At 50.0% G+C, this 27,043-nt stretch overlaps 1 protein-coding gene across 4 annotated transcripts in view; it reads right to left on the bottom strand.

Moving 5' to 3' along the window:
- The window catches only part of PEX6 (peroxisomal biogenesis factor 6), a 96,792-nt gene that overhangs the window by 20,262 nt on the left and 49,487 nt on the right, over positions 1-27,043 (bottom strand). For all 4 annotated transcript variants that reach the window (XM_073671653.1, XM_073671655.1, XM_073671657.1 and 1 more), the window contains 6 exons: positions 26,420-26,625; positions 26,156-26,217; positions 24,342-24,450; positions 16,830-16,946; positions 2,188-2,265; positions 622-761 (listed from right to left, as the gene is read on the bottom strand). In XM_073671653.1, coding sequence (XP_073527754.1) covers positions 622-761; positions 2,188-2,265; positions 16,830-16,946; positions 24,342-24,450; positions 26,156-26,217; positions 26,420-26,625 — 712 coding nt within the window. The remainder of the gene's footprint in view (positions 1-621; positions 762-2,187; positions 2,266-16,829; positions 16,947-24,341; positions 24,451-26,155; positions 26,218-26,419; positions 26,626-27,043) is intronic.

Raw genomic sequence — 27,043 nt, 5'->3', positions numbered from 1 at the left:
GATATCTGTATCTGGTATGTAACCCCTTCTCATGTACAGCACCATGGAATCAATGGAGCTATATAAATAATAATAATATACAATGTATCTGTAGAATGTAAGCCCGCAGGGGCAGGGTCCTCCTCCCTCTGTATCCGTCTATCATTGTTAGTTACTGTAAGTGATATCTGTATCTGGTATGTAACGCCTTCTTATGTACAGCACCATGGAATCAATGGTGCTATATAAATAATAATAATATACAATGTATCTGTAGAATGTAAGCCCGCAGGGGCAGGGTCCTCCTCCCTCTGTACCCGTCTATCATTGTTAGTTTACTGTAAGTGATATCTGTATTTTGTATGTGGCCCCTTCTCATTCATTAACAGTACCATGGAATCAATGGCGTTATATAAATAATAATAATAATAATAAGTACACCGGCAATATCATTACTGCTCACTGTGGGGGACGTCAGACTGATTAAATATGTTCCCAGGCCAGTTATTTGCACTCTGCCATCATAAAGGATCAGCCACGAAGGCCGCTCACACTGTAATATTCTTCTGTCTACTGCATAACACGGTACATTATAAGCCGACACCGGCTGCCATCCCCCCAGTTGCAGCCCCCTGTCCTCACCTTCCGGTAGGTGCCGGATCTGGTCTTTGATGGCGCTCATCATGGCGTCGGCGCACAGCGCGTACAGGTCGGCCCCGGTCAGAGCGGCAGGACAGGACTGTAAGACGTGAGCGAGGTCCACTGCGGGGTCCAGAGAGAACCTGCCAGAAACTGGGGCTTCAGCCAAACTGCTGGAAAAGGACCCAAACCGCCCCCTCAAACAGTCAAAGGACCCCCATTACACAACAGTGGCCCCCGGATGTACAGTTGTGCTCAAAAGTTTACATACCCCGGCAGAATTTTTCCTTTCTTGGCTTTGTTTCAGAGAATATGAATAACAAAAAGCCTTTTCCTCCCCTCATGGTTATTGGTTGGGTGAAGCCATTTATCGTCAAACTACTGTGTTTTCTCTTTTTAAATCTTAATGACAACCAAAAACATCCAAATGACCCTGATCCAAAGTTCACATACCCTGGTGATTTTGGCCTGATAAGGTGCACAGAATTTGACACAAATTGGTTTGAATGGCTCCTAAAGGTAACATCCTCATCTGTGACCTGTTTGCTTGTAATCAGTGTGTGTGCATAAAAGCTGAGTGAGTTTCTGGGATCCAGACAGACTCTTGCATCTTTCATCCAGCCACTGATGTTTGTGGATTGTGAGTCATGGGGAAAGCAAAAGAATTGTCAACGGATCTACGGGAAAAGTAGCCTACAATACGCCAAACAGCACAGAGACGAGCCTCAAAACTTCTGGTACAAGGTAATTTGGAGTGATGAGACCAAAATTGAACTTCTTCGCCATAAACGTTGCATTTGGAGAGAGGTCAACAAGGCCTATCATGAAAGGAACACCATTCCTACAGTAAAGCACGGAGGTGGATCGCTGATGTTTTGGGGATGTGTGAGCTACAAAGGCACAGGAAACTTGGTAAAAGTTGAAGGAAAGATGAATGCAGCAGGTTATCAGCAAATACTGGAGGCAAATTTGCTCTCATCAGCCTGGAAGCTGCTCATGGGAATTACTTGGACGTTCCAACATGACAACGATCCGAAACACAGGCCAAGTCGACCTGTCATTGGCTACAGCAGAACAAAGTGAAGGTTCTGGAGTGGCCATCTCAGTCTCCTGACCTCAATATCATTGAGCCACTCTGGGGAGATCTCAAGCGTACAGTTCATGCTAGACAGCCCAGGAATTTACAGGAGCTGGAGGCTTTTTGCCAAGAAGAATGGGCAGCTTTACCATCTGAGAAAATAAAGACCCTCATCCAGAACTACCACAAAAGACTTCATGCTGTCATTGATGTTAGAGGGGGCAATACACAGTATTAAGAACTGGGGTATGTGAACTTTTGATCAGGGTCATTTGGATGTTTTTGGTTGTCATTAAGATTTAAAAAGAGAAACCACAGTAGTTTGACAATAAATGGCTTCACCCAACCAATAACCATGAGCGGAGAGAAAGGTTTTTTGTTATCATTCATATTCTCTGAAACAAGGCCAAGAAAGGAAAAATTCTGCCGGGGTATGTAAACTTTTGAGCACAACTGTATGTGGCCAGGTGGATGATGGGATTACTACTCACCTGCGCGTTATGGCTTCCAGGACTCTCAGCTGGGAGTTACGGTTGTCATTTAACCCAACATACACCAATTTATCAAATCTGGGAGGAAAGCAAGAGATTAGATCAGAACACCCCTAAAATATACAATAGTACATCCCAGTAATGACTGCAGTCTCAGAACCCCCCAGATTATACAATAGTACGTACCAGTACTGACTGCAGTCTCAGGACACCCCCATATTATACAATAGTACATCCCAGTAATCACTGCAGTCTCATGACACACCCATATTATACAATAGTACATCCCAGTACTGACTGCAGTCTCAGGACACCCCCATATTATATAATAGTACATCCCAGTACTGACTGCAGTCTCAGGACACCCCCATATTATAAAATAGTACATCCCAGTACTGACTGCAGTCTCAGGACACACCCATATTATACAATAGTACATCCCAGTACTGACTGCAGTCTCAGGACACCCCCAGATTATACAATAGTACATCCCAGTACTGACTGCAGTTTCAGGACACACCCATATTATACAATAGTACATCCCAGTACTGCCTGCAGTCTCAGAACACCACCCAGATTGTACAATAGTACATCCCAGTACTGCCTGCAGTCTCAGAACACCACCCAGATTGTACAATAGTACATCCCAGTACTGCCTGCAGTCTCAGAACACCACCAGATTGTACAATAGTACATCCCAGTACTGCCTGCAGTCTCAGGACACCCCCATATTATACAATAGTACATCCCAGTACTGCCTGCAGTCTCAGAACACCCCCAGATTGTACAATAGTACATCCCAGTACTACCTGCAGTCTCAGGACACCCCCATATTATACAATAGTACATCCCAGTACTGCCTGCAGTCTCAGGACACCCCCATCCCCCAGACCATACACAAGCACAGGCGTGCACAGCATACGGTCAGCAGGTGTCCTGCCAGGGGTTTGCGGCAGAGCTGTTCCGGGAGACGGTGCTCCCTTCTTCCTAGATTTGCGCTTTCATATGTGAATACATTGAACTTTTGGCGCTGGGACTGGGACCGAGTGGAGCTCAGGAGCCCCGGGCGAGACCAGCAGCGGTGTGATGAGATCAGCATGCTGGCGCCACAGATAAAGTGGACTCGTCAGGGCACCTGGTACGTGCTTCATGGAGGGGTGCAAGATTAAATGTGCTATCAGTTTAGACGAGAAGACTGGGGGAGCGGTGGGTTGTGTTACTGCCAGGTCATAGTATAGGGGCAGATTGGTATGGGGGACTTCATGCAGGGAGGCAATGTGAGATATGGAAAGGGGAAGTTTGAAAGGATATTATATGCAGAGGAGATGTGCGGGGGGATATTATATGCAGAGGGACAGCTTGGGGATATTATGCAGAGGGACAGCTTGGGGATATTATGCAGAGGGGCAGTGTGGTGAGGACATTATGGAGAGAGGCAGTGTGGGGGATATTATGGAGAGGAGCAGTGTGGGGGGAGATTATTCAGAGGGGCAGTGTGGTGAGGAGATTATGGAGAGAGGCAGTGTGGGGGATATTATGGAGAGGAGCAGTGTGGTGAGGAGATTATGGAGAGAGGCAGTGTGGGGGGAGATTATTCAGAGGGGCAGTGTGGGGGGAGATTATTCAGAGGGGCAGTGTGGGGGGAGATTATTCAGAGGGGCAGTGTGGTGAGGAGATTATGGAGAGAGGCAGTGTGGGGGATATTATGGAGAGGAGCAGTGTGGTGAGGAGATTATGGAGAGAGGCAGTGTGGGGGGAGATTATTCAGAGGGGCAGTGTGGGGGGAGATTATTCAGAGAGGCAGTGTGGGGGGAGATTATTCAGAGAGGCAGTGTGGTGAGGAGATTATGGAGAGAAGCAGTGTGGGGGGAGATTATTCAGAGGGGCAGTGTGGTGAGGAGATTATGGAGAGAAGCAGTGTGGGGGGAGATTATTCAGAGGGGCAGTGTGGTGAGGAGATTATGGAGAGGAGCAGTGTGGGGGGAGATTATTCAGAGGGGCAGTGTGGGGGGAGATTATTCAGAGGGGCAGTGTGGGGGGAGATTATTCAGAGGGGCAGTGTGGGGGGAGATTATTCAGAGGGGCAGTGTGGGGGGAGATTATTCAGAGGGGCAGTGTGGGGGGAGATTATTCAGAGAGGCAGTGTGGGGGGAGATTATTCAGAGAGGCAGTGTGGTGAGATTATGGAGAGAAGCAGTGTGGGGGGAGATTATTCAGAGGGGCAGTGTGGTGAGGAGATTATGGAGAGGAGCAGTGTGGGGGGAGATTATTCAGAGGGGCAGTGTGGGGGGAGATTATTCAGAGGGGCAGTGTGGGGGGAGATTATGGAGAGAGGCAGTGTGGGGGGAGATTATTCAGAGGGGCAGTGTGGGGGGAGATTATTCAGAGAGGCAGTGTGGGGGGAGATTATTCAGAGAGGCAGTGTGGTGAGGAGATTATGGAGAGAAGCAGTGTGGGGGGAGATTATTCAGAGGGGCAGTGTGGTGAGGAGATTATGGAGAGAAGCAGTGTGGGGGGAGATTATTCAGAGGGGCAGTGTGGTGAGGAGATTATGGAGAGGAGCAGTGTGGGGGGAGATTATTCAGAGGGGCAGTGTGGGGGGAGATTATTCAGAGGGGCAGTGTGGGGGGAGATTATTCAGAGGGGCAGTGTGGGGGGAGATTATTCAGAGGGGCAGTGTGGTGAGGAGATTATGGAGAGGGGCAGTGTGGTGTGGAGATTATGGAGAGAGGCAGTGTGGGGGGAGATTATGCAGAGGGGCAGTGTGGTGAGGACATTATGGAGAGAGGCAGTGTGGGGGATATTATGGAGAGGGGCAGTATGGTGAGGAGATTATGGAGAGAGGCAGTGTGGGGGATATTATGGAGAGGGGCAGTATGGTGAGGAGATTATGGAGAGAGGCAGCGTGGGGGGTATTATGGAGAGGAGCAGTGTGGTGAGGAGATTATGGAGAGGGGCAGTGTGGGGGATATTATGGAGAGGAGCAGTGTGGGGGGAGATTATTCAAAGGGGCAGTGTGGGGGGAGATTATGCAGAGGGGCAGTGTGGTGAGGACATTATGGAGAGAGGCAGTGTGGGGGATATTATGGAGAGGAGCAGTGTGGGGGGAGATTATTCAGAGGGGCAGTGTGGGGAGGAGATTATGGAGAGGGGCAGTGTGGTGAGGAGATTATGGAGAGAGGCAGTGTGGGGGATATTATGCAGAGGGGCAGTGTGGTGAGGAGATTATGGAGAGAGGCAGTGTGGGGAATATTATGGAGAGGGGCAGTATGGTGAGGAGATTATGGAGAGAGGCAGTGTGGGGGGTATTATGGAGAGGAGCAGTGTGGTGAGGAGATTATGGAGAGGGGCAGTGTGGGGGATATTATGGAGAGGATCAGTGTGGGGGATATTATGGAGAGGAGCAGTGTGGGGGGAGATTATGCAGTGGGGCAGTGTGGTGAGGACATTATGGAGAGAGGCAGTGTGGGGGATATTATGCAGAGGGGCAGTGTGGTGAGGAGATTACGGAGAGAGGCAGTGTGGGGGATATTATGCAGAGGAGCAGTGTGGTGAGGACATTATGGAGTGAGGCAGTGTGAGGGATATTATGGAGAGGAGCAGTGTGGGGGGACATTATGGAGAGAGGCAGTGTGGGGGATATTATGCAGAGGGTCAGTGTGGTGGGAGATTATGGAGAGAGGCAGTGTGGGGGGAGATTATGCAGAGGGGCAGTGTGGTGAGGACATTATGGAGAGAGGCAGTGTGGGGGATATTATGCAGAGGGGCAGGGTAGTGAGGACATTATGGGGAGAGGCAGTGTGGGGGATATTATGGAGAGGAGCAGTGTGGTGAGGACATTATGGAGTGAGGCAGTGTGAGGGATATTATGGAGAGGAGCAGTGTGGTGAGGACATTATGGAGAGGGGCAGTGTGGTGAGGAGATTATGGAGAGGAGCAGTGTGGGATATTATGGAGAGAGGCAGTGTGGGGGGAGATTATGCAGAGGGGCAGTGTGGTGAGGACATTATGGAGAGAGGCAGTGTGGGGGATATTATGGAGAGGAGCAGTGTGGGGGGAGATTATGCAGAGGGGCAGTGTGGTGAGGACATTATGGAGAGAGGCAGTGTGGGGGATATTATGGAGAGGAGCAGTGTGGGGGGAGATTATTCAGAGGGGCAGTGTGGTGAGGAGATTATGGAGAGGGGCAGTGTGGTGAGGAGATTATGGAGAGGGGCAGTGTGGTGAGGAGATTATGGAGAGAGGCAGTGTGGTGAGGAGATTATGGAGAGAGGCAGTGTGGGGGATATTATGCAGAGGGGAAGTGTGGTGAGGAGATTATGGAGAGAGGCAGTGTGGGGAATATTATGGAGAGGGGCAGTATGGTGAGGAGATTATGGAGAGAGGCAGTGTGGGGGGTATTATGGAGAGGAGCAGTGTGGTGAGGAGATTATGGAGAGGGGCAGTGTGGGGGATATTATGGAGAGGATCAGTGTGGGGGATATTATGGAGAGGAGCAGTGTGGGGGGAGATTATGCAGAGGGGCAGGTTGGTGAGGACATTATGGAGAGAGGCAGTGTGGGGGATATTATGGAGAGGAGCAGTGTGGGGGGAGATTATTCAGAGGGGCAGTGTGGTGAGGAGATTATGGAGAGAGGCAGTGTGGGGGATATTATGCAGAGGGGAAGTGTGGTGAGGAGATTATGGAGAGAGGCAGTGTGGGGAATATTATGGAGAGGGGCAGTATGGTGAGGAGATTATGGAGAGAGGCAGTGTGGGGGGTATTATGGAGAGGAGCAGTGTGGTGAGGAGATTATGGAGAGGGGCAGTGTGGGGGATATTATGGAGAGGATCAGTGTGGGGGATATTATGGAGAGGAGCAGTGTGGGGGGAGATTATGCAGAGGGGCAGGTTGGTGAGGACATTATGGAGAGAGGCAGTGTGGGGGATATTATGGAGAGGAGCAGTGTGGGGGGAGATTATTCAGAGGGGCAGTGTGGTGAGGAGATTATGGAGAGGGGCAGTGTGGTGAGGAGATTATGGAGAGAGGCAGTGTGGTGAGGAGATTATGGAGAGAGGCAGTGTGGGGGATATTATGCAGAGGGGCAGTGTGGTGAGGAGATTACGGAGAGAGGCAGTGTGGGGGATATTATGCAGAGGAGCAGTGTGGTGAGGATATTATGGAGTGAGGCAGTGTGAGGGATATTATGGAGAGGAGCAGTGTGGGGGGACATTATGGAGAGAGGCAGTGTGGGGGATATTATGCAGAGGGGCAGTGTGGTGGGAGATTATGGAGAGAGGCAGTGTGGGGGGAGATTATGCAGAGGGGCAGTGTGGTGAGGACATTATGGAGAGAGGCAGTGTGGGGGATATTATGCAGAGGGGCAGGGTGGTGAGGACATTATGGGGAGAGGCAGTGTGGGGGATATTATGGAGAGGAGCAGTGTGGTGAGGACATTATGGAGTGAGGCAGTGTGAGGGATATTATGGAGAGGAGCAGTGTGGTGAGGACATTATGGAGAGGAGCAGTGTGGGGATATTATGGAGAGGAGCAGTGTGGGGGGAGATTATGCAGAGGGGCAGTGTGGTGAGGACATTATGGAGAGAGGCAGTGTGGGGGATATTATGGAGAGGAGCAGTGTGGGGGGAGATCATGCAGAGGGGCAGTGTGGTGAGGACATTAGAGAGAGGCAGTGTGGGGGATATTATGCAGAGGGACAATGTGGTGAGGACATTATGGAGGCAGTGTGGGGGGATATTATGGAGAGGAGCAGTGTGGGGGGATATTATGCAGAGGGGCAGTGTGGTGGGATATTTTGTGCAGGAAGCACAGCGAGGGTAAATTATTTATTCAGAGCACCAGGCAGCAGCTCTTCCCTCTGAGCTATTCAGCTCGCTGGACAGTTCCTGGTTATCCCAGATTCTAATACCTGTGTTATTACTGAGTGGCTCCGCCCTGTGTTGTTCCTGATTGGCTTCATCCTGTGAGTCCCTGATTGAACACCCTATATAAACCTGGCCCGGCACGTCCTTCCTTGTGAGATTACTGCACTCCCAGCCTTTAGTCACGCTCTCCCTTCACCTGCTGCCTCATACAAGATTATACTGCTTTTCCTGTGTACAGACTCCTGGCTAATCCTGATTACACTACCTGCCGGTGCTGCCCTAGAGGTTGTAAAGCGACTACTCCAACCCAGGTCAGTTTCTAACAGAATAATCTCGCACACAATATGGAGTCTTCTGCAGGCACCCTGAGAAAACAAGTTGCTGAACTTAAGGATTTTGGTGCCACATACCAAGAAAAATTTTCTAAGCCGCAAGCAGGTGTTGGATCAGCAAAAACAAATGATTGAGCTGCATAGGCAACTTGTGGATTTGTGCAACTCTGGATCAGAATCAAACGCACATACGCCACTGCCTGCAAAGTTCAGAGGGGAGCGTCATCACTACCGTGGATTCCTTAATGTCGTATCCATCTCTAAAGGCAACCTTCTCAGTCTACCAGTGACAGGGAAAAGGTTCTGCTCATCTCCTGACTGATGAAGATCTTGCATGGGCCTCGCCTTTTGTAGAAAAGAATTGTGACCTCCTCAATGACTTAGTTTCCTTCATCACAGCTATGAATAAAGTGTTTGATGACCCGAATTGTTGTCCTACTGCTGAAACAAAGTTGCATAATTGATGCCAAGGGCGGCGCTCTGGAGCTGAATACACCTCACAATGCCGCCGCTGGGTGGCCGACACCACATGGAGATTAGCTGCCCAGAGGAGTCAATTTCGAAGAGGATATTCAGAGCTAATAAAGGAGGCACTTGCCAGGATCGAGACCCCTGATAATTTAGAAGATTTTATTCAATTGTGCATCCGAATTGATCAGAGACTCACTGAACGAAGAAAGGAAACACTGAGTATTTGGAAACAACCCTAACTACTCCTTTACTCAATCAGCATTAAGAAACCAACAGGAAATGGAAAGTGTTCCTGGACCTATGGAAACTGATCCGAAATCCTCTCTGCAGTGGAGGAGAGGCGACGTACAGAAAATGTATGCCTCTATAGTGGGGGCTCGGGACATTAACTGTCCTAATAAAAAGGACTATTGCCTTCACAAATCCCAAAACTGCAAGCGATGTGGACCTTTCTGAACAGCTAGACCGGGTCATGCAGAGCATCTCATCTGTAATGCAGAGCATCTCATCTGTAATGCAGACCATCTCATTTGTAATGCAGGATAAAGGCACGGAGCAATCACCATCGTCTCCCATACAGGTCATAATTGGGAATCAAAAAACACAATGTTCTGCCATGTTGGATTCTGGAGCAGGAGGGGATTTCATGGACTTACAATTCCCTCTTGATAATAACATTGCAGCTAGGACTAAATCCATTCCAATCCATATGGAAACGGTGGATGGATCACCTTTATCTTCTGGATCTGTTACTCAGACAATTGAACTTGAAATCTGTTTTGAACCAAATCATCATGAAGCTGTTAGTTTTCATCTTATTTTCTCTCCAAAATGTCCAGTTATTCTAGGAAGTCCCTGGTAATTAACCCCATAACCCTTGTATCAACTGGGCATCGAGGACCATTACCTTTCCCCCTGAGTACTGTAAGAACAATTGCTGTGATTAATGTGTCTGAGAACAGGTAATTCAAGTATCTGAGATTGGTCATGAGAATTCTGATAAAGGACCACCTCCATAGCAGCAGCTCAGGGGGGGTCTGCAGTAAGAAGAAAGCTGTGCAATGATTACAGAAGAATAAGATTACCCCAAGACTCGCTGCCACTCTCCTTAACTCCAGAGTTGCTGGAGAGATTCTGCTCTGCCAAGATTTGTACCAAACTAAATCTACGAGGGGCTTCTAATCTCATACAAAATCGCCAAGAAGATGAGTGGAAAACCGCCTTTAGAACTATAAAAAAAAGGGTCAAAGTTGTCTTTTAAGTTGTTAAGAGTGATTGCTCTAAGACATTGAAACTGCAATAGAAACATAAGAAAGCGCTACAAAATGTGCACATGAAATATTTAAAAAAAAAAATCTCATTAATATGAAAAATTACAGTAAAGGAAGTTACTTAGCGCATAGATTGGCCAATATACAGTACAGACCAAAAGTTTGGACACACCTTCTCATTTAAAGATTTTTCTGTATTTTCCTGACTATGAAAATTGTACATTCACACTGAAGGCATCAAAACTATGAATTACCACATGTGGAATTATATACTTAACAAAAAAGTGTGAAACAACTGAAAATATGTCTTATATTCTAGGGTCTTCACAGTAGCCACCGTTTGCTTTGATGACTGCTTTGCACACTCTTGGCATTCTCTTGATGAGCTTCAAGAGGTAGTCACCGGAAATGGTCTTCCAACAATCTTGAAGGAGTTCCCAGAGATGCTTAGCACTTGTTGGCCCTTTTGCCTTTACTCTGGGGTCCAGCTCACCCCAAACCATCTCGATTGGGTTCAGGTCTGGCGACTGTGGAGGCCAGGTCATCTGACGTAGCCCCCCATCACTCTCCTTCTTGGTCAAATAGCCCTTACACAGCCTGGAGGTGTCATTGTCCTGTTGAAAAATAAATGATGGTCCAACTAAACGCAAACCGGATGGAATAGCATGCCGCTGCAAGATGCTGTGGTAGCCATGCTGGTTCAGTATGCCTTCAATTTTGAATAAATCCCCAACAGTGTCACCAGCAAAGCCCCCCCACACCATCACACCTCCTTCTCCATGCTTCACGATGGGAACCAGGCATGTAGAGTCCATCCGTTCACCTTTTCTGCGTCGCACAAAGACACGGTGGTTGGAACCAAAGATCTCAAATTTGGACTCATCAGACCAAAGCACAGATTTCCACTGGTCTAATGTCCATTCCTTGTGTTCTTTAGCCCAAACAAGTCTCTTCTGCTTGTTGCCTGTCCTTAGCAGTGGTTTCTTAGCAGCTATTTTACCATGAAGGCCTGCTGCACAAAGTCTCCTCTTAACAGTTGTTGAAGAGATGTGTCTGCTGCTAGAACTCTGTGTGGCATTGACCTGGTCTCTAATCTGAGCTGCTGATAACCTGCGATTTCTGAGGCTGGTGACTCGGATAAACTTATCCTCAGAAGCAGAGGTGACTCTTGGTCTTCCTTTCCTGGGGCGGTCCTCATGTGAGCCAGTTTCTTTGTAGCGCTTGATGGTTTTTGCAACTGCACTTGGGGACACTTTCAAAGTTTTCCCAACTTTTTGCACTGACTGACCTTCATTTCTTAAAGTAATGATGGCCACTCGTTTTTCTTTACTTAGAATTTGTATTATGGCAAGAAAAAAGCAGCTAACAGTCTATTCAGTAGGACTATCAGCTGTGTATCCACCAGACTTCTGCACAACACAACTGATGGTCCCAACCCCATTTATAAGGCAAGAAATCCCACTTATTAAACCTGACAGGGCACACCTGTGAAGTGAAGACCATTTCCGGTGACTACCTCTTGAAGCTCACCAAGAGAATGCCAAGAGTGTGCAAAGCAGTCATCAAAGCAAAAGGTGGCTACTGTGAAGAACCTAGAATATAAGACATATTTTCAGTTAGACCATCATTTATTTTTCAACAGGACAATGACCCCAAACATACCTCCAGGCTGTGTAAGGGTTATTTGACCAAGAAGGAGAGTGATGGGGGGCTACGCCAGATGACCTGGCCTCCACAGTCACCAGACCTGAACCATATTGAGATGGTTTGGGGTGAGCTGGACCCCAGAGTAAAGGGAAAAGGGCCAACAAGTGCTAAGCATCTCTGGGAACTCCTTCAAGATTGTTGGAAGACCATTTCCGGTGACTACCTCTTGAAGCTCATCAAGAGAATGCCAAGAGTGTGCAAAGCAGTCATCAAAGCAAAAGGTGGCTACTGTGAAGAACCTAGAATATAAGACATATTTTCAGTTATTTTACACTTTTTTGTTAAGTATATAATTCCACATGTGTTAATTCATAGTTTTGATGCCTTCAGTGTGAATGTACAATTTTCATAGTCATGAAAATACAGAAAAATCTTTAAATGAGAAGGTGTGTCCAAACTTTTGGTCTGTACTGTATGTGTGCCCAACAGCCCGCGTCAAGGTTTCTATGTTTCTATTGCAGTAATGCAGTTTCAATGTCTTAGAGCAATCACTCTTAGCAATTTAGGAGGCAACTTTGAGCTTTTTTTTATAGCTTGAATTTTTTTAGTTGGGTCCTGTTCACATTAGTTAGGATGTGCTGGCCATTTTCACTATTTGTTTCTAACTCTTTAGAACTAGATATGGACATTTTGAATACCTGGTTATGCCTTTGACCTTAGTAACGCCCCTGCCACCTTTCAGCACTTCATTAATGATGTTTTCCGAGATTTCTGAGATCGATTTGTTGTTGTTTATCTCGATGACATTCTTATATTTTCAGACACCTCGGAGGAGCATCGCAGGCATGTCCAGTTAGTCCTGGAACATCTACAGGACAATCATCTCTATATCAAACTCGAAAAATGTGAATTTGAACAAACCAGGACTCAACTTCTGGGATACATCATCTCCCCAGAAGGTCTAAGCATGGATCCCAGTAAAATCAGAGCGGTAGATGACTTGCCTACCCCAAGACATTTAAAAAGGATTTGCAAATTTCTATTAAAGATTCATTAAAAACTTTTCAAAAATCATTCTGCCAATTACTTCACTCACAAAGAAAACCAAAGTGTTTTCCTGGTCTCCAGAGGCACAAGAGGCGTTCGATAAACTAAAGATTATTTTCACCTCTGCACCATTACTAGTCCATCCAAATCCTGGACTGCCGTTTGTGGTTGAAGTAGACGTCGAGTATTGTCACAGCGAGTTGGAGACAAGATGCAGCATCATCCATGTGCATTCCTTTCTCATGCCATGTCATCTGCAGAAAAGAACTAGGACATTGGAAATAAAGAACTTTTAGCTATTAAAGTCATCTTCAAAGAATGGAGACATCTTTTGGAAGGGGCTAATCATCCAGTGATTGTTCTCACTGACCACAAAAATGTAGAAGACAAGCACGCTGGGCCTTATTTTTATCCAGGTTTAATTTTGCAATTTTGTTCGGCCTGGTTCAAGAAACGGCAAGGTTGATTGTCTGTCCAGGATCTACGGAACTTCAGGAGAGGTCTAACACTGACTATACCATTCTTCCTCCAAAAAAATTTCTTGGGAATACTGGACACTAAAGAATTTTTTTTTATGAAGATTAAAGATGGATACCACACTGACTTTTTTCTTAACCATCCTTCTAAAGATGTTGATCTTTCTTTATAAAAGAGATTTAGGATGCAGAAGCACCAAAATATATGTCCCTGAATCTGTTCGACTTGAAGTCATCAAACTGGTCCATGAGTCCAAACTTGTGGGACGCCCTGGAGTCATGAACACTCAAGAGCTACTTCTCTATTCTTTTTGGTGGCCTATTTGTAGGAAGGATGTGAGAAAATAGGTTTCCTCCTGTTTAACATGTGCACGGAACAAGACGCCAGGATCTTCTCCTTTATGACTTTTTCAACCTCTTCCAGTACCATCCAGGCCTTGGGGATCAATCTCAATGGATTTTATCGTGAACCTACCTCCATCTAAAGAAGTCACTGTTCTCCTTGTTGTGATGCATCGGCTCACAGAAATGGCCCATTTTATTCCAGCTAAAGGGATTTCTTCCGCTGAACAAACCGCAGAAATAATGGTCAGAGATATTCAGGCCGCATGGAATTCCTGATCGAGGTGTTCAGTATACATCAAAATTTTGGAAACTGTCAATTTGTCTATTACCTTCCATCCACAATCCAATGACCGGACTGAAAGGACTAACCAAACTCTGGAACAATACCTGCGCGGTTTTATCTCTTACCTGCAGGATGACGGGGTGGACTATTTACCAATAGCAGAATTTGCCTATAATAACTCAAAACACAGCTCTACGTCCCGAAGTCCATTTTTTGCCAACTATGGCTCTCACCCAGTATTTATTCCTAATCTTCCATGTAATACTTCGGTTCCTGCTGTTACTGACAGACTGACGAAGCCGCAGAAATCTCAGAAAGAAATAATTGAGCTGCTAGAGAAGACCCAAGAAGACTATAAAGAAGCAGCAGATAAACAGCGCAGAGCAGCTCCTTCCCTCCAGGTCGGTCACAAGGTTTGGCTTTCTACAAAAAATCTGAAAACAATCGTACAGTCATCGAAACTGGGTCAAAAATTCATAGGAACGTTTCAAATTTCTGCACAAATTAACAAAGTTACTTTGTTTAAAACGTCCTAAACAGCCTGAAAATTCACCCTGTGCTCCATGTATCCTCGCTCAAGCCATTCAGTGAGAACCTGTTTCCAGGAAGAAATAAGCCACCTCCTCCACCATAATCCATGGTGAGGAAGAGGACTTCGTGGATAAAATTCTGGACTCTAGAAGACAATTTAGAGGAAGATTACAAAATTTGGTGAATGTAAGGGTTACGGACCAGAAGATAATTCATGGGAGCCGAAGTGCAATGACCATGCACCCAGGCTTACAAGAGACTTTCATCAGTGGAATCCAAAGAAGACAGCGCCTGAGATGTCCAGAAGCCATCCTAGAAGGAGGGAACTACTGTCAGGACTCACCCAGCAGCAGCTCTTCCCTCTGAGCTATTCAGCTCGCTGGACAGTTCCTGGCTAACCCAGACACTAGTACCTGTGTTATTCCTGAGTGGCTCCACCCTGTGAGTTCCTGATTGAACACCCTATATAATCTCTTGTGAGATTATTGAGCTTCCAGCTTTTAGTCACGCTCTCCCTTCACCTGCTGCTGTTCCCGTGTACAGCCTTCTGGCCGTTCCCGTGTACAGCCTTCTGGCCGTTCCCGTGTACAGCCTTCTGGCCGTTCCAGTGTACAGCCTTCTGGCCGTTCCCGTGTACAGCCTTCTGGCCGTTCCCGTGTACAGCCTTCTGGCCGTTCCCGTGTACAGCCTTCTGGCCGTTCCCGTGTACAGCCTTCTGGCCGTTCCCGTGTACAGCCTTCTGGCCGTTCCCGTGTACAGACTTCTGGCTTTTCCTGACTGCGCTACCGGCCAGGGCTGCCACCAGTGGCTGCAATACCACTACTCCAACCCAGGTCAGTTCCTAACACACAGCTTGGGAGGCATTTTCTTTATGGGGCAGTATAATGACACTTTTCTTATTAAGGGCACTTTGTCCGGAGGTGCTGCTGAAGACTGAGAAGAGGAAAGTCTGGAGAGCTTAGGTCTGGGTGTGACATCTCATCATGGCGTCTGTGCTACATGGAGATAAAAGGGATGGGAAGGACTTCAGTCAGAGAAGATTTCACCTATAAGGCACCTGGATGCAAATGTTTATTTGTGATCGTGCCCGCTTCTCATTAGTGCTGTGGTTCCTGTATAGTCCGCAATCTGATGATGACTGGTAACACAACTCCCAATATCTATTTACTGTTAAAGACATACTGGGAATTGTAGGTTCATGCAATACAATTATATATGGGGCTGACCTGACATTACCATTGATCGCTATACTAAGCTTGGAGCTGTATTTATGTACTGATGGTGACAATTTATTAGACTTGGCAATCCAAAATAGATGCACGGAAATGGTAAATTTATTCACATAAGCAATCCACTTAACCACTTGATGACTCCTTACCTACAGCACGGACGAGCTTTTCCTCTTCGCGCTGCTCACGTTTCACCTACACCTTGCTGCTGTACCTTTCTTCTTGGTGCGATTCGTTCTGATGAAGGCCAAATAATTGGCCAAAACGTCAAAGTGATTAAGTGGATTGCTTATGTGAATAAATATACCGTTTCCTTGCATCTATTTTGGAGTGCCAAGTCTCATATAACTGATTACGATTGGAGTAGAATCCTACTTGTCACTCACTGACTTAGGAGTACCACGCAGTCACATTAATTTGCATGTACTGATGGTGGTTGTGATGCTGCATTCATGTACTGACCGTTTCTGACCTTGCAATCATGTGCCGACAGTGTTTCTGGTGCTGCTTTCATGAACTGACTGTTTCTGGCACTGTATTCAATGTACTGATGGTGGTTCTGGTGTTTTATTCATGTACTGATGGTGTTTCTGATCTTGTACATATGTAGCAATCTATGTCTTCATGTCTATATTGAAGCTTAAAAATAATCAAAACAAACATTTGAAATTATAAGGAGGATTTGATGAGTTTCTGCTCCAAAAGAGTATAAGAGAGTGTTTTCACGCTTATTTCTTTAGCAGAAACTATCCAAAACCTACTGAAAACTTGAGTTCTGGTGATATTGTTCATGTAATTGTTGAATCCCTTGGGATTGGTTCAGTATGACAATGCGGCCCTTGGACCAAAAAATGTTGCACACCCCTGCAATAGTACATCTCAGTAATGACAGTACAAGTACCCCAATACAGCCTTCCTCCTTTCCTGTACATAGATTACCATGAAATACACAGAAATGGCACAAAATTAGCAGCTGCAGTGAGCAGAGTTTAAAGAACATTATCAGGTCCTGGATGGGCCACATTCACCATCTGGGATGTCTGCAGCCTCCTCCATGCTGCCTGGTGTGGAGGACCCCCCAAGGTGTAGAAGCAAGCCCCGGGTGTAGAAGACCCCCAGCAGGATGAGACACATTAGGGAGTTACCTTCCAGGGCGAAGCAGAGCGGGATCCAGGAGATCCGGGCGATTCGTGGCTCCAATCACAAACACGTCACTGGAGGAGTGCAGGCCGTCCATCTCTGCCAGCAGCTGGGAGACCACCCTGAAGACAGACACCGCAGCGGGGCTCATTCACATCTTACACAGTAGAGTATACGCAGCCCTCCCGCTTTATAAAGACAGACCCCGTAGTATCACATATTGGGAATGGCACACAACTTTTGGTGCTTTTCCATTACCTGGACACCCCATCCCTAAACTAATCCATGGGCCCCTGTGTGTTGTCATGTATTACCAGCATACTCTAACTGGAGGCTAAAGGGGTCCTTCTGGCAATGGTCCCCCATCATGGGTGTGCTTCACTACCCTGTCCCCAGAGGTGGCAATTAACCTTGAAGTACACAGGCAGTTTTCTGCTTTTAATTTTTCCCACCTTTTCATAGAGACAGAACTTTTTTTTTTTGCACTGACTGACGTAGGAGGGCTGGATTTTTGCAGCGTGGGTTGTAGTTTTCAATGACACCATACATTTTACCATAAAGGAAAAATTGCAGATAAAGTCCAAGTGTAGTGAAAGGTTGGGAAAAAAAAGCAAAACATAATTCCGCCAGTTTTTTTAGTTTTATGGTTAATTTTGTGGTAAAAATGAGCCAGAAACAATTCTACAGATCACTATGATTGAACAAGGGGAAAAATGTATGAACAAATGAACCAAAAGGAGGAGTAAAAAACATCAAACATATAAAATGCATCCAATGGACGGCGCCACAACACATCCAAGAGGCAGTGTAGAGAACGGTGAAAGCAACAAGTCTACCGAACATGCAGAATGCAAACTAGTGTGAACATGTGACAAACAAAGCTATGACAAAGTAACAATGCAGCAGGTTAAGCATACAGTAACCTCTGGCGGAGGGGGCCGGGACCCCGAGGCGCGTTCTGGCTGAGTGCCTTGGTTGGGGGGAGTTTAGGTCACTATGACTGCGGGGATGCCCCACACATCTTTTACTACTAAATTCCTAAATTTAGAATTTTGTAAAGTAACTAAATCTGTTTGTCTCGCCATGTTAATGAAGCTGTGCAGGGGCTTGTTCTTGGCGAGTTGGTGCATTTATTATATCACTTTGGGTTACATACTATGTTTCGATCGCTACTTATTGCATTGGTTTGTGTTATTGCGGCTTCTGAAAACACAAGCGTAAAGAAATTTATAACATCAGTACAGTAATATTAGCGAGTCTGCATCCACAGGACAGAACCTCCGGGTATTGTGAGCACAGGAGCCCAGAACCAGAGGCCCGGCTGTAAGGCCCAGCGAGCCGAGCTCCACACACTGCACAGATGGGGGCTGTAGCCGTGCTGGATAGACCCAGCGAGCCGAGCTCCACACGCTGCACAGATGGGGGCTGTAGCCGGGCTGGATAGACCCAGCGAGCTGAGCTCCACACGCTGCACAGATGAGGGCTGTAGCCAGGCTAGATAGACCCAGCGAGCCGAGCTCCACACGCTGCACAGATGGGGGCTGTAGCCGGGCTGGATAGACCTAGCGAGCCGAGCTCCACACGCTGCACAGATGAGGGCTGTAGCCAGGCTGGATAGACCCAGCGAGCCGAGCTCCACACGCTGCACAGATGAGGGCTGTAGCCAGGCTGGATAGACCCAGCGAGCCGAGCTCCACACACTGCACAGATGAGGGCTGTAGCCAGGCTGGATAGACCCAGCGAGCCGAGCTCCACACACTGCACAGATGGGGGCTGTAGCCAGGCTGGATAGACCCAGCGTGCCGAGCTCCACACGCTGCACAGATGGGGGCTGTAGCCAGGCTGGATAGACCCAGCGAGCCGAGCTCCACACACTGCACAGATGGGGGCTGTAGCCAGGCTGGATAGACCCAGCGAGCCGAGCTCCACAAGCTGCACAGATGAGGGCTGTAGCCAGGCTGGATAGACCCAGCGAGCCGAGCTCCACACGCTGCACAGATGGGGGCTGTAGCCGGGCTGGATAGACCTAGCGAGCCGAGCTCCACACGCTGCACAGATGAGGGCTGTAGCCAGGCTGGATAGACCCAGCGAGCCGAGCTCCACACGCTGCACAGATGGGGGATGTAGCCGGGCTGGATAGACCCACGAGCAGAGCTCCACACGCTGCACAGAAGAGGGCTGTAGCCAGGCTGGATAGACCCAGCGAGCCGAGCTCCACACGCTGCACAGATGGGGGATGTAGCCGGGCTGGATAGACCCACGAGCAGAGCTCCACACGCTGCACAGAAGAGGGCTGTAGCCAGGCTGGATAGACCCAGCGAGCCGAGCTCCACACGCTGCACAGATGGGGGCTGTAGCCAGGCTGGATAGACCCAGCGTGCCGAGCTCCACACGCTGCACAGATGGGGGATGTAGCCGGGCTGGATAGACCCAGCGAGCTGAGCTCCACACGCTGCACAGATGGGGGCCATAGCCAGGCTGGATAGACCCAGCGAGCAGAGCTCCACACGCTGCACAGATGGGGGCCGTAGCCAGGCTGGATAGACCCAGCGAGCCGAGCTCCACACGCTGCACAGATGAGGGCTGTAGCCAGGCTGGATAGACCCAGCGAGCCGAGCTCCACACGCTGCACAGATGGGGGCTGTAGCCGGGCTGGATAGACCTAGCGAGCCGAGCTCCACACGCTGCACAGATGAGGGCTGTAGCCAGGCTGGATAGACCCAGCGAGCCGAGCTCCACACGCTGCACAGATGGGGGATGTAGCCGGGCTGGATAGACCCACGAGCAGAGCTCCACACGCTGCACAGAAGAGGGCTGTAGCCAGGCTGGATAGACCCAGCGAGCCGAGCTCCACACGCTGCACAGATGGGGGCTGTAGCCAGGCTGGATAGACCCAGCGTGCCGAGCTCCACACGCTGCACAGATGGGGGATGTAGCCGGGCTGGATAGACCCAGCGAGCTGAGCTCCACACGCTGCACAGATGAGGGCTGTAGCCAGGCTGGATAGACCCAGCGAGCCGAGCTCCACACGCAGCACAGATGAGGGCTGTAGCCAGGCTGGATAGACCCAGCGAGCCGAGTTCCACACGCTGCACAGATGGGGGCTGTAGCCGGGCTGGATAGACCTAGCGAGCCGAGCTCCACACGCTGCACAGATGAGGGCTGTAGCCAGGCTGGATAGACCCAGCGAGCCGAGCTCCACACGCTGCACAGATGGGGGCTGTAGCCAGGCTGGATAGACCCAGCGTGCCGAGCTCCACACGCTGCACAGATGGGGGCTGTAGCCAGGCTGGATAGACCCAGCGAGCAGAGCTCCACACGCTGCACAGATGGGGGCCGTAGCCAGGCTGGATAGACCCAGCGAGCAGAGCTCCACACGCTGCACAGATGGGGGCCGTAGCCAGGCTGGATAGACCCAGCGAGCCGAGCTCCACACGCTGCACAGATGAGGGCTGTAGCCTGGCTGGATAGACCCAGCGAGCCGAGCTCCACACACTGCACAGATGGGGGCTGTAGCCGGGCTGGATAGACCCAGTAAGCCGAGCTCCACACACTGCACAGATGGGGGCTGTAGCCGGGCTGCATAGACCCACGAGCAGAGCTCCACACACTGCACAGATGGGGGCTGTAGCCAGGCTGGATAGACCCAGCGTGCCGAGCTCCACACGCTGCACAGATGGGGGCTGTAGCCAGGCTGGATAGACCCAGCGAGCCGAGCTCCACACACTGTACAGATGGAGGCCGTAGCCAGGCTGGATAGACCCAGCGAGCCGAGCTCCACACACTGCACAGATGGGGGCTGTAGCCGGGCTGGATAGACCCAGCGAGCCGAGCTCCACACACTGCACAGATGGGGGCTGTAGCCGGGCTGGATAGACCCAGCGAGCCGAGCTCCACACACTGCACAGATGGGGGCTGTAGCCAGGCTGGATAGACCCAGCGAGCCGAGCTCCACACACTGCACAGATGGGGGCTGTAGCCAGGCTGGATAGACCCACGAGCAGAGCGCCACACACTGCACAGATGGGGGCTGTAGCCAGGCTGGATAGACCCAGCAAGCCGAGCTCCACACACTGCACAGATGGGGGCTGTAGCCAGGCTGGATAGACCCAGCGTGCCGAGCTCCACACACTGCACAGATGGGGGCTGTAGCCGGGCTGGATAGACCCAGCGAGCCAAGCTCCATACACTGCACAGATGGGGGCTGTAGCCGGGCTGGATAGACCCAGCGAGCCGAGCTCCACACACTGTACAGATGGGGGCCGTAGCCGGGCTGGATAGACCCAGCGAGCCGAGCTCCACACACTGCACAGATGGGGGCTGTAGCCAGGCTGGATAGACCCACGAGCAGAGCGCCACACACTGCACAGATGGGGGCTGTAGCCAGGCTGGATAGACCCAGCAAGCCGAGCTCCACACACTGCACAGATGGGGGCTGTAGCCAGGCTGGATAGACCCAGAATGCCGAGCTCCACACACTGCACAGATGGGGGCTGTAGCCGGGCTGGATAGACCCAGCGAGCCAAGCTCCATACACTGCACAGATGGGGGCTGTAGCCAGGCTGGATAGACCCAGTGAGCCGAGCTCCACATGCTGCACAGATGGGGGATGTAGCCGGGCTGGATAGACCCAGCGAGCCGAGCTCCACACACTGCACAGATGGGGGCTGTAGCCAGGCTGGTAGACCCAGCAAGCCGAGCTCCACACACTGCACAGATGGGGGCTGTAGCCAGGCTGGATAGACCCAGCGAGCCGAGCTCCACACACTGCACAGATGGGGGATGTAGCCGGGCTGCATAGACCCACGAGCAGAGCTCCACACACTGCACAGATGGGGGCTGTAGCCGGGCTGGATAGACCCAGCGAGCCAAGCTCCACACACTGCACAGATGGGGGCTGTAGCCGGGCTGGATAGACCAAGCGAGCCGAGCTCCACACACTGCACAGATGGGGGCTGTAGCCGGGCTGGATAGACCCAGCGAGCCAAGCTCCACACACTGCACAGATGGGGGCTGTAGCCGGGCTGGATAGACCCAGCGAGCCAAGCTCCACACACTGCACAGATGGGGGCTGTAGCCGGGCTGGATAGACCCAGCAAGCAGAGCTCCACACGCTGCACAGATGGGGGATGTAGCCGGGCTGGATAGACCCAGCGAGCAGAGCTCCACACGCTGCACAGATGGGGGATGTAGCCGGGCTGGATAGCTCCTATGTACTGTATGGCGGGGTGGTGGTCGGAGACACAAAGTATACAAATAAATGACCCAATGATTAGAATATAATCCTACAGAATTCAAAAATCGGAGTAACACCACCAAAGTGAAGAATTTAAATCTTTATTGATTACATAATAAAATATCAAACAGTAAAAAGTCAATAAAAAGACATCACAAAAGACAAAAACCCCATAGAGGATAAAATGACCAGTTTTCAAGTTAATGTATGACTATTAGGTAGGGGCGCTGGTAAGGGCCTCTGAGACCGGCAGCAGACGATTACAGCAACGCTGCAGTACTAATGATAAAGTGGTATCTGCGCTGGACTGACAGGGCTCAGAAGAAAACCAGAGCTGATCCAAAAGTAAATATTTAATATTGTTAATATACATTAAAAACACAAAAACACAAGTTAAAGGTTGAATGTACACAATAGCGACCGGCAGACTGCACGTGGAGAAGTTCATGGGTGATACCATGGGTTAATCCAAGCGTAGGGTCATCCTCTGTGGAGAGGCAGGAATAGCTCAATAGATCAATAAGTCTAGCAGCCGATCCACTAACGCTGATGTAGTTGGTGTACCAGAGGGGATGCCTGCTGCTCCTTGTACCGGCTGTAGACGGTTAATGATCGGGGGCCTGCTGCTCCCTGTACCGGCTGTAGACGGTTAATGATCGGGGACCTGCTGCTCCTTGTACTGGCTGTAGACGGTTAATGATCGGGGGGGCCTGCTGCTCCTTGTACCGGCTGTAGACGGTTAATGATCGGAGGCCTGCTGCTCCTTGTACCGGCTGTAGACGGTTAATGATCGGAGGCCTGCTGCTCCTTGTACCGGCTGTAGACGGTTAATGATCGGAGGCCTGCTGCTCCTTGTACCGGCTGTAGACGGTTAATGATCGGGGGGCCTGCTGCTCCTTGTACCGGCAGTAGACTGTTCATGATCGGGGGCCTGCTGCTCCTTGTACCGGCTGTAGACTGTTAATGATCGGGGGCCTGCTGCTCCTTGTACTGGCAGTAGACTGTTCATGATCGAGGGCCTGCTGCTCCCTGTACCAGCTGTAGACAGTTCATGATCGGGGGCCTGCTGCTCCTTGTACCGGCTGTAGACTGTTCATGATCGGGGGCCTGCTGCTCCTTGTACCAGCTGTAGACAGTTCATGATCGGGGGGCCTGCTGCTCCTTGTACCGGCTGTAGACAGTTCATGATCGGGGGGCCTGCTGCTTCTTGTACCGGCTGTAGACTGTTCATGATCGGGGGGCCTGCTGCTTCTTGTACCGGCTGTAGACTGTTCATGATCGGGGGCCTGCTGCTCCTTGTACCAGCTGTAGACAGTTCATGATCGGGTGGGCCTGCTGCTTCTTGTACCGGCTGTAGACTGTTAATGATCGGGGGCCTGCTGCTCCTTGTACCGGCTGTAGACGGTTAATGATGGTGGGGGCCTGCTGCTCCTTGTACTGGCTGTAGACTGTTAATGATCGGGGGCCTGCTGCTCCTTGTACCGGCTGTACATAGTTCATGATCGGGGGGGGGGGCTGCTGCTCCTTGTACCGGCTGTAGACTGTTCATGAGCGGGGGCCTGCTGCTCCCTGTAAAGGCTGTAGACAGTTATGATTGGGGGCCTGCTGCTCCTTGTACCGGCAGTAGACAGTTCATGATCGGGGGGCCTGCTGCTCCTTGTACTGGCTGTAGACTGTTAATGATCGGGGGGCCTGTTGCTCCCTGTACCGGCAGTAGACAGTTCATGATCGAGGGCCTGCTGCGCGCCATAGAAATTGCTGTCCCATTGGGTGAGCTACATTTAAAATAGCTGAAATTATGACCGTTCCCTACACCCCCTGGAAGAAACAACAAGCTAAACGCGCGTCGGGGTTCATCAGGTCCATACAGGTCTTTGATATCCTTTACTATATGTGCCTTGATCATTTTGACTGCTATCCAATGGTGATTTGTTTACTACTTGTCTATTTCCTTATAAGCTGTGATCATTCTGATAGGACTTAGATTTATTATGCACAGTGAAGAAGGTATGGAGAGATTCCATGACCGACCCGCCTCCAACTCATGCCACCACAATGATCACCTGCACGTCCCCGCCAACAGGATATAGGCGATGACACACAAAGCCCACGCAACTCAGAGCCAATGGGCAGGCGCCAGCAGGGAAAAAAAAAATGATAGAAAAAAATATGCAAAACATAAACAAGCAATGAATAATCAGTGCAGAATTCTATCTTTGTATCACATGAGGATAATTACTACATCACCTACTCCATAATGGAAGGCAGAGAACAGTCTTACCGGTCCATCACTCCTCCAGAATCCCCACTCCTTCCTCGATTCGGGGCCAAAGAGTCCAACTCATCAAAGAATATAATGCAGGGAGAAGCAGCCTGAGCCCGGGAGAAAACTGCAGAGAGAGGACAATAATGAGACGCGCTGGACAAGGCAAGAACGGAAAAAAAGCATCTGCGGCTGATTAAGAGTAGAAGCTGTGTCATCAGACATCTAAATTCCTTAGGCCAGAAGAAAAACATAAAAGTGTATGTTGACTTTTGAATTTGTGCGTTTTTCTTTGGCTGGTCAAGAAGGACAGTGACTCAGGTTAAAACAACAATAATGTTTGCTGACATGTTAATTACATATTGAACCAGGCCAGCTAGCTTGTTGACTCACAAAACAAAAGGACAAACCACACAAATTGATTAAATGGTCAGACAATGAGACCTCAGCCCTGCACCTTCCCCCCTGACTTGTGAATGATGACCTGATCCACAGATTTAAATATAAAAAGAGATTTCTATTGTGCTCCAAAGTGAATCAGAGAGACTCTTCAGGACAGCAACCAGGACACATGGCTCCATCCAGAGGGAGATAGATGTGATACTACAGGATGTCAGCCTAGGGGACCCCAGCCCCAGCTGAAGGGATACAGATATGCACCATTGACTATGACAGAACCTGTGGATACATTTGAGGAAACCAGGTTGGGACCATCCGGTCACCTGGTTCCCATGGATACGTTCTGAGAAGCCAGGTTGGGACCATCCGGTCGCCTGGCCCATGGAGACGTTCTGAGAAGCCAGGTTGGGACCATCCGGTCGCCTGGCCCATGGAGACGTTCTGAGAAGCCAGGTTGGGACCATCCGGTTGCCTGGCCCATGGAGACGTTCTGAGAAGCCAGGTTGGGACCATCCGGTCGCCTGGCCCATGGAGACGTTCTGAGAAGCCAGGTTGGGACCATCCGGTCGCCTGGCCCATGGAGACGTTCTGAGAAGCCAGGTTGTTACCATCCGGTCGCCTGGCCCATGGAGACGTTCTGAGAAGCCAGGTTGGGACCATCCGGTCGCCTGGCCCATGGAGACGTTTGGGGAAGCCAGGATTTTGACCCTCTGGTCACCTGGTCCCATGTTCTGAGAAAGCCAGGTTGGGACCATACGGTCACCTGGTTCCATGGATATGTTCAGAGAAGCCAGGGTGGGACCCTCGGGTTTCCTGGCAACATACCTCGATGGACTGTCAGCTTCCTGCTACCTCCTCTCTGTGGGTGTCCACCCAAAGTGGGGGGGCCACTCGTTCAGGTAGTTGGTCCTGGAAGTCCCAAAGTCGCGGCTGCTCTATTCCCGGTGGGCCAGCAGGAGAGTGAGACTGTGTAATTTTGAACCATCTGGGGTATTTGCTGGGACTGCTCTGTGTGTTTATTGTCTGTTTGGTGGTTCAATAAAGTATTGGAACAACTGTTTTACCCTCACCCTGTGTTGTAGTATTATGCCCACGGAAGACCCCGGGTCTTCACAGCATCGAGGAGGTGGGGACCGAGAGCCCGGGAGGGGGGCAGCGGCGGGGACCAAGAGCCCGGGAGGAAGGCAGGCGGCAGAAACAGAGAGCCCGGGAGGAAGGCAGGCGGCAGAAACAGAGAGCCCGGGAGGAAGGCAGGCGGCAGAAACAGAGAGCCCGGGAGGAAGGCAGGCGGCAGAAACAGAGAGCCCGGGAGGAAGGCAGGCGGCAGAAACAGAGAGCCCGGGAGGAAGGCAGGCGGCAGAAACAGAGAGCCAGGGAGGAAGGCAGGCGGCAGAAACAGAGAGCCCGGGAGTTGTAGGAGCTTTGAGACTCACCCTCTCTGACGTTCTCTTCACTCTGTCCTACGTACATGTTAATTAATTCCGGTCCCTTCACACTGCAAAGAAAAATGGGTGATAATATTAAACACAATTGTAGGGTGTAGCGGGTGTGTGCGCCTCTCTACAGGAAACGTACACCCATTACAATACCAATAACCACAGAGATCAGAGCATTACGGATTAACACTGAGGGCAAGGAGGCAGGAGGGTGGAACAAGGGATCGGCACCGGCCGCTCACCCCCCAGATCACTCCCTACCTGAGGAACGTCATGGCACATTCTGTTGCAACAGCTTTGGCCAACAAGGTTTTTCCGGTTCCTGGAGGCCCATAAAGCAGAATTCCCGACCTACTGAGCCCCAAGGACAGCATCTCAGGGTGCTCCAGGGGAAACTGCACTGTGTCCAAGAGCTGACGCTTTGCATCTTCTAATCCGCCCACATCAGCCCAGTGCACAGAGGGAACCTGAGAAGTCAGAGGGGACAGGGTTATACAGGATCCCTGCAGACCATCAGGACAGTGTGGGGTCACCGTAAATGAGGCTTAAAGATCTCCAAGTACAAAACAATAGAGAGTCCACCACCTCCGTCTCACCTTGTATAGAAATAGAGGAGCAGAAAAAAGAGAAACCTCATCACACCAACGAGAGACACCTGCAGGTTCCCGGTCGCTAGACGAGATTTTACCACCGGCAAATAGTGCTCTCTGCCGAATATAGTGTACGACAACGAGTCCGATATCAGACTGACCGAGACCATGGAGCTCCAACAGCCGGAGGAACCAGGAGCAGAACCCTAATCCACAAGCCAAGTCCGTAATCAGTGGCCACCAGACAGGGGGGTGCGACATGCTCAGCATATTACCAACAGTAGGGATCGGGGGT

The sequence above is a fragment of the Phyllobates terribilis genome, unplaced genomic scaffold, assembly GCF_046119375.1.
Source record: "Phyllobates terribilis strain yellow unplaced genomic scaffold, ASM4611937v1 Scaffold_3__8_contigs__length_932513732, whole genome shotgun sequence".
Lineage (NCBI taxonomy): Eukaryota > Metazoa > Chordata > Amphibia > Anura > Dendrobatidae > Phyllobates > Phyllobates terribilis.
The sequence above is the reverse complement of the archived record's forward strand: the minus strand, read 5'-3'. Positions and strand labels throughout refer to the sequence as shown.